Raw genomic sequence first — 7,977 nt, 5'->3', positions numbered from 1 at the left:
AACGGAAAAGTCTTTCCCTTGCGTTTTTAAAAAGTTTCACGTATAGCCTACACGACAACGTTTTCAAAATGATCCGCGTTTACGCATATCTGTGAAAACGGCCAAAAACGCTGTATTACATATGCTAGGCCAGTAGTTGGCGCAGTCACCTTGTCAGTAAACAGTACCTGTACTGAAGTGACGATTATATGTTATATATGATGCGTCTCCGCTGTTGGTTGTAATATTGGTGAAGTAAATCCACACTTTGCTGAAGAAGTGTTAGCAAACTCTTGAGCAGCAACAACAGAACCAAGTACTCCGCCAATGTTGTGTATGTTTGTTCGTGCTTGCCTTTAAAATCACACGTACTCCTAATACATACATACATACAAAAAAAACTAACACGTACTACGCACACGCATGACGTCACCGTTTTCAAAGATTCCCGGGAAAAACAGGCAAGGCAGGACTATGACTAGATTATGAAACTAGAACTGGCTCTGTAGAGTAGCTATCACTATGAGAGTGATATACGCTTACAATACTCAGCAGTCTGTAATGGTTTGAGTGTGGCTTATGTAGTGTATGTGATTGGTTTCAGGTGAGCGTGTGATTAGTGAAATGGCAGATGGGAAATGTAGTCCAAGGTAACGTGAAACAGTCTGTGTAGTCTGAGTGTCAATATAATGGAAGGCTGACCTCTGATGGCAATCAGACGGAAGTCCAAAGACCGGATTCGTGACACTAGTAAATACTATACATTTTGTTATGCTTATCATGTGTGGAAATATTTAAACCACGTGTGTTGCAACTAACCCTGCGTTACATTGTGCCCAGCGCTCCCCTAATAGACATGAATGAAAAGACTCAAGTCTAATTTTGATTTAACTGGGTCTTTATTGAACCTAAGATATTTGTCACTTAACATGTCCATATTTCTTCTAATTTCTTTAGATTATAGCTCATTCTACAGGAAGTGACATGGATGTAAAAGAAAGTCCAATGGAAATTGTCATCAATGTAATTGACCAAAATGATAATAAGCCTCTGTTTACTCAAAATCCTTTTAATGGACATGTTCATGAAGCTGCTGGAAAAGGTACATGTATAGTGCATTTTCTTGGTAAAATGGCTTTTTTTCTCATCAAATGCTTCTTGAACTTTTACCAGCTAATCAGTCTTTATTCTCTCATCAAAGATTATGAGTTTATGACAGTCACAGCCACTGATGCAGATGACCCAGAAACGTACAACGGTATAGTCAACTACGCAATTGTCAGCCAAGAGCCACCATTTCCAAAAGCAAACATGTTTGATATCAACATTTTATCTGGAACCATTCGTGTGCGAGAACCAGACATGAACAGAGAGGTGAGAAGTGACATTTGATGAATCTCAAAGTGGTGATAAAATTACTTAATGTAAACAAACTCATCAGTTATCTTTTCAGCAATGGCCCAGATATACTTTGTTAATTGTGGCTGCTGACATGGAAGGAGAAGGTTTGTCAACCACTGGCACAGCTGTTATTACAATTACTGACAGCAATGATAACCCTCCTCAGTTTGAGCAAACTTCGGTAATGTATATTTATGTATTTAGAATTGTTTTACTCTACCACTTGTAGGTGTTTGTACTCATTAATTCTTATATACACACACCATGCATATCTTTTAGCACGTCGTATCTGTCCCAGAGAATAAAGTAGGGGCTGTAGTGGCCAAACTTGCAGTTTCTGATGGAGATGAAGTTGGATCACCGGCCTGGTCAACCAAGTATCGCATTATTAGTGGTGACAAGGGTGGGTTTTTCAATGTCAGTACTGGACCCACCCAGCTGGAGGGCATCATCACCACTGTTAAGGTACTGTGTGTTGCTCCTATGTTTGCCCAGACAATTGGTTGTGATGACATACCTTCGTAAAAGACACTTTCTTTTCCATTTAGCCCCTGGACTTTGAGAAGACCAAGCAGTACGTCCTGTCTGTGATTGTTGAGAATGATGATCTATTTGTCGGTTCTTTGCCCACTTCCACTGCCACGGTCACAGTGAATGTAGAAGACGTAAATGAACCTCCTGAGTTTAATCCAAAAGAGAAGGTTATCTTCAAACCTGAAGATGCACCAGTTGATACTGAATTGGTTACTTATACAGCCACTGATCCAGACATTGGAAAATCACAGAAGATAATGTAAGATATTAAATATTTTAATAATTTCCTTTTCTGATTGATTTCACTAGAAATGTCTTCAATGTTTTTTTTAGTGAACACAAATCCAATGGACTTCCATAGATGTGCTCTTCATAAATTCAGACCTTTTCTTTTACATGCTCTAATTTTTAAATTAGAGCATTTAGGTGTGAGTGCTTAGAAGACTACTAAATTCACTTCACTAGTATAACTTTTGAGAACCACCTTTCCACTGTCACAACTCTTCTACCCAGCCATAAAACCACAGCATATACTTTAAACTTCACATTTTTAAATCTCCATGTCTGGTCAAACCAACATTAAAAGGTTAGTTCACCAAAAAAATGAAGATTCTGTCATTTAATTACTCACCCTCATGTTGTTCCAAACCCATAAGGCTTTAGTTCATCTTCAGAACACAAATTGTTTTTGATGAAATACGAGAGCTTTCTGACCCTGTATAGACGGCAGTGTAACTACCATGTTCAAGGCCCAGAAAGGTAGTAAGGACATCATTAAAATAGTCCATGTGACCTCAGTGGTTCAGCCTTTTATGAAGCTACTAGAATACTCCATTTTGTTTTGGTACGCAAAGAAAACGACTTCATTCAACAGTTTCTTCTCTTCTGCATCAGACTTTGATGCATGCTCAAGACCGTACCACAGTTCAACATGCACCCATGTGCTTTCCTCTGACTGCAAACAAGCCGCAGCGCATCCGGGTTCTATGTCAGAATGACTGCTCCTGCGTCAGTAGCACCACACGCATGAGTCATGGTCCTCTTGTGAATGCACGTTAGAGACTGACACGGAAGAGAAGAATTGTTGAATAAAGATATTTTTTCTTTCATTGCTCACAAAGTGTTCTCATAGCTTCATAACTTTTATGGTTGAACCACTGATGTCATATGGACAATTTTAACAATGTCCTTCCTATGTTTCTGGGCCTTGAGCGTGGTAGTTCCGTTGCTGTCTATGCAGGGTCAGAAAGCTCTCATATTTCATCAAAAATATCTTAATTTGTGTTCTGAAGATAAACTAAGGTCTTACGGGTTTGGAATGACATGAGGGTGGGAAATTATTGACAATTTAAATTTTTGGGTGAACTATCCCCTTAAGTTTTTCTTGATGAACATTTCTCGTTAACTTTTTTTTCTTCTTTCTTCCAGGTATAAAATGGGCAATGATCCTGCTGGCTGGCTCAGTGTGTCTCCAGAGACTGGAGTGATTAAAGTCAGAACCCTTATGGATAGAGAATCCGTTTATGTCAAAGATGGAAAATACAGAGCTATCATTTTGGCCGTGGATGATGACGGTAATTTGTGTTTCTAGGTAGAAGGAATTCTTGCAGCATAGCCTTTTTCTAATATATTTGTGCTTGTGTGCAGCAGCATCTCCAGCAACTGGCACAGGAACCCTGATAATTGAATTGGAGAATGTAAATGACAACGCTCCTGTGATAAATGAAAGGAATGTAAGAGTTTGCAATCGTGGATCAGCCCCAGTTCTTCTCTCTATAACGGACAAAGATGGACCTCCTTTTGGTGCACCCTTTAGCGTTGAGGCCCAAGGAGAAACCAGTAAAAACTGGTCCACCTCAATGAATGACACATGTGAGCAGTTTCTAATGTTTTAAGAAATTCAACTAATTCTTTCACATTAAAATGGTTGGCTGGTTGGTAGTGGCTACATATGTCTAACTATTATAATGTGTCCATTTCAGCAACTGGTGTTTTTCTGCATCTCAAGTCTCAATTGGAGCAGGGGGACTACAATGTAGTCCTGAGAGTGTTTGATCAACATAAGCTGTATCAGGACAGCTCCATTCAAGCAACTGTGTGTGACTGCACAGGAGATGAAGTCCGGTGTTCTGACAAACTGGTAGCAGGGATGCCACTATCTGGAGTGCTTGGGATCCTGGGAGGAATCTTGGCTCTGCTGTGTATGTAGTTTCTCTCATGCATTGTGTAAACTAGCTGGTTTACTTGGTTGTCATAGTCAATGCAGTGGGCATACAGTAACTGTGTGCTCTGTATACTGATCATTTTAGCAACCGTAGTTTGTCTTCCAGGTGTTGTGCATAGAGACGGTTGGTGTATATAAACTATACTGCAGAAATTGACTTTTCAGTTTAATTCCTTATTACCACTGAATTTTGAAGTTTGCTGTTGTGTTTCTTGTACCACAGTGCTCGTTCTTCTTCTGCTTTTGTTCCTGAGGAGGAAAAGCGGTACCAAAAAAGAACCCCTCCTTCCTGAAGATGATGTACGAGACAACATCTACTATTATGATGAGGAAGGCGGTGGAGAAGACGACCAGGTTGGTTTTAATTTCAATAATTTGATCAGTTTTTGATGGCTGAATTCATAGTGTTTGGTTAAACTTGAAACAAAATATTGACAGTCACGCATCCTGTTTTTAAAAACAATTATTGCAGTCAGATCTTGCCTGCAACGCTCAAGCATCATGTACAAATCTGTCTTTTTGCTTAACATCTTTTTGCAATATAAGCATTAGTGAAGCTTTGTGAAATGTGTTACGGAGTTCCATAGTCTGTAACAAGGCAAAGCCATCTTATAAAAATGCGTTTGGGTTCCATGTAAACTTGGCATTCAGATGTCAATGGTTCCAACCTGTGTGCAGTTACATTTGTAGTAGCTTGCGATGACTTTGACTTAATGTTTGGAAAACAAAAAGTAGCTTGAGACTATATACTGACCTTCTGCATGTAGCAGTTGGCTTCCTCTTTGCAGTTCTTTCATATCAAACACCCTTTCTGCACAGGATTATGATCTGAGTGTGTTGCATCGTGGCTTGGACAACAGACCTGAAGTGTTCCGAAATGATGTGGCACCCACTTTCCTGCCAGCACCTCAGTATAGACCTCGACCAGCCAACCCTGAGGAGATTGGGACGTTCATTGATGATGTAAGTAATTTTTAAAGTCTGTGTTTATATCTTTTTATAACCAGGTTTAAATATGACTAACACAACTTTGTACCACAGAATCTGAATGCTGCGGATAACGATCCTACAGCACCCCCCTATGACTCCCTCCTGGTGTTTGACTATGAAGGAGGAGGCTCAGATGCAGGTTCACTCAGCTCCCTCAACTCTTCCAGCTCAGGACACGACCAAGACTATGACTTCCTCAATGAGTGGGGCCCACGCTTTAAGAAGCTGGCAGACATGTTTGGCGGAGGAGAGGATTAAGATCCCCATTTTAAGATTTAATTTACTCCCCTCCCTCCTCTGTGCAAGAGGCACATTGGTGGTTTATAAGTGCAAAAATGAGAATGGTGATTTGCATGTGTTTAAAGTTGGAACTGGTGTAATAGCACTGTTCATGCATCAGCATAAACAAAGAATCTTTGACTTGATGTGTTTTCTTTTAATGGGAGCAGGTTTTTTTTTCTCATCCTCTCTTTAAATGAAGCTCCCAATTGAAAATACTTTGAATATTTGCTCTGATTGCTCAGTGGGTAAGAAGCTATAATATGGCATGAGATGTTTGTCCAAAGCTGTTTAACTGTATATTTTATGTAATGCTTTTTGTAACCTTTTGTTAACTATGGCATTAAAGATTGATCTAAAGCATGAATGATACTGTAAATTTACCATTTTTGAAAAGCACTGATTTTTCAAAAACTGTGATATTTGCAGGTGTCCTATTTCTGTCCTTTTTCCACTCTCAGCTGCAAGGATGTTCCTGACTTTTTTTGAAAATGTTTTTCTTTTATATAGTTATGATTGTTTAGGCATTGTTTTACACTGCATATTTTATTAAACAAATTACTTTTACTCTTTCTGTTTCCAAGTGTTCAGTCTACAGCACATCTCACAGTATACTGGAAGATGGGATAATCTTAGTTTTGACAATTTTTGTCATCGAGTCAAACTGTGGTAACACTTTATTTTGCAGTGACCGTGTTATACATATTACATGCATCAAGAACAGTAAATTATCCAGAAGAAAGCGCCAAATCCTAACTCTATAGTGAGTACATTCTGTAAAATTACAATTACTCGGTAATTATGCTGCAAAAAGGATACCAGATGGGATGTAACAAATGCTTATGAACAAGAAAAACCCAGCAGGATTACAATTTTAGTGGTTGTTGATAGCCTTGTAGGTAGTTATAACATTCTCTTCAAAGATAAGGCAGTGTCATTTCATTTCAGTTTCACTATACATGTATGCAGTTGTCAAAATGATGGGCCCCCTTGGTGAATATGCAAAGAAGGCTGTGAAAATTAATCTGCATTGTTTATCCTTTTGATTTTACATTCAAAAAATTTCACAAAATTCCATCTTTTCCTTGAAGTAAAACAAACAGTTGAAAGTGGTGGGGAAATTATGAATATTTTAGAACACCAGTGATTAGGAACATCAAACTGTCCAGCCATGGCTTCCTTTTTCACAGGAGAACAAATATGAGGAAACAAAATTCCCTTAAACATCCATCACAAATGAGCAAAACCAAAGAATATAGTTCTGATGTGCAGCAAAAGATTGTTGAGCTTCACAAACTAGAAAATGGCTAAAAGAAAATTGTCATGCATTTTAACCATTAGGGCAATAATTTAAGATCACCTAGAGATGTTACGAATCTGCCTGGAAGAGAATTGTCTTAATGCAAGGCGAGGAGAATAGTTTGAGTGGCCAAAGACTCTCCAAGGATCACAGCTGAAGAACTGGGTTTTATAGTCAGATGGAGAAAAATAAAAAAAAAAGCTTTTTTTTTTAGCAGCAAACACTCAAGATGGGCTTGATGCACACAGGGGTAAAAAGTACCCCGTGTGTAAAATAAAATATATTGCTGGATCTTTAATGTTGTGGGTTTGTTTTTCCACTGGAGGTCCTGGATATCTTGTTCAGATAGATTATATCATGGATTTTATCAAATACCAACAGATTAAAAAAATAAATAAAAATCTTATAATGTGTCAATTTTGGATCTTCCAACAGGACAGCGATCAAAAACAAACTTCAAAATAAAAAAAGGGTTCTGCCATGGCCATCTCAGTTCCCTCAGCTGAACCCTATAGAAAATGAGTGTGGTGAACTGAAAAGAAGAAGCAGCAGCATGGAGCTGGAAATCTGAAGGCTCTGCACTGTAAAAAATCAAATTTACAAAATGTTGGAAGGGCAAAAATATTTAAGTTGAGCTCATTTTATTGCTTGGGCTTAGTTGAGAGGACATATTATACTAAGGCCCCGTCCACACGGAGACGCGTTTAACTGAATACGCATACATTTTGTATCGTATAGGCGTTTCGTCCACACGGATCTGGCGTTTTGGGAGAGTGAAATATATTAGTATAAATATTTTTTGAAACCGGGTCCCAGAGTGCATAAATCTGAAAGCGCCGCCCTTGCGTTTTTGTGTGGACAGCGAATACGTATATTTTCTGAAACGATGACGTCATCAGTCCACGTCTTGCCCCTAGTCAGACACCGCTATGTCACGTAACACCAACAAAAACATGAACAAACACTGAACGATTGTCTTTTTATTAACTAACATTAATAAATGAATTGTTCTATGTTCGTTTGTATACCACGCGCAAAGTTTATGCGCATAGTCCAAGTCTTCTTCTCCGTTTTTAGTGTATCTCTGTGGCAGAATTACAGCGCCACATACTGGTCTGGCATGTATACTACATCGTTTTGTGTCGGTTTTGTGGTTCCCTTTCAGTCGGTCACTCTCGACGTCACGTCGGATGACCGACGAAATTGGGATCTCGCTTAGAGAGACCAATCTACTTCGAGTGTAAACTAAACGAGCCAATGCACATTGGCA

The 7,977-nt window shown here is 38.9% G+C and overlaps 1 protein-coding gene across 2 annotated transcripts in view; it reads left to right on the top strand.

The window, feature by feature from the left end:
• The first annotated feature begins 979 nt into the window (after positions 1-979).
• The window catches only part of LOC107561466 (B-cadherin-like), a 17,122-nt gene continuing 10,124 nt past the window's right edge, over positions 980-7,977 (top strand). The window contains exons 1-11 of one of the 2 annotated variants that reach the window (XM_016245921.1): positions 980-1,081; positions 1,181-1,353; positions 1,433-1,561; positions 1,660-1,845; positions 1,929-2,173; positions 3,343-3,488; positions 3,562-3,786; positions 3,897-4,115; positions 4,362-4,492; positions 4,958-5,101; positions 5,180-5,472. In XM_016245921.1, the coding sequence (XP_016101407.1) occupies positions 985-1,081; positions 1,181-1,353; positions 1,433-1,561; positions 1,660-1,845; positions 1,929-2,173; positions 3,343-3,488; positions 3,562-3,786; positions 3,897-4,115; positions 4,362-4,492; positions 4,958-5,101; positions 5,180-5,386 (1,902 nt within the window). In that variant the 5' untranslated portion in view covers positions 980-984 and the 3' untranslated portion in view covers positions 5,387-5,472. Of the gene's footprint in view, positions 1,082-1,180; positions 1,354-1,432; positions 1,562-1,659; positions 1,846-1,928; positions 2,174-3,342; positions 3,489-3,561; positions 3,787-3,896; positions 4,116-4,361; positions 4,493-4,957; positions 5,102-5,179; positions 5,975-7,977 lie in introns of those variants that run through there. The other variant, XM_016245922.1, reaches the window with a different exon arrangement.

Source organism: Sinocyclocheilus grahami, unplaced genomic scaffold, assembly GCF_001515645.1.
Source record: "Sinocyclocheilus grahami isolate Dianchi unplaced genomic scaffold, SAMN03320097.WGS_v1.1 scaffold772.1, whole genome shotgun sequence".
Lineage (NCBI taxonomy): Eukaryota > Metazoa > Chordata > Actinopteri > Cypriniformes > Cyprinidae > Sinocyclocheilus > Sinocyclocheilus grahami.
This window is presented reverse-complemented; position numbering and strand designations above follow the sequence as displayed.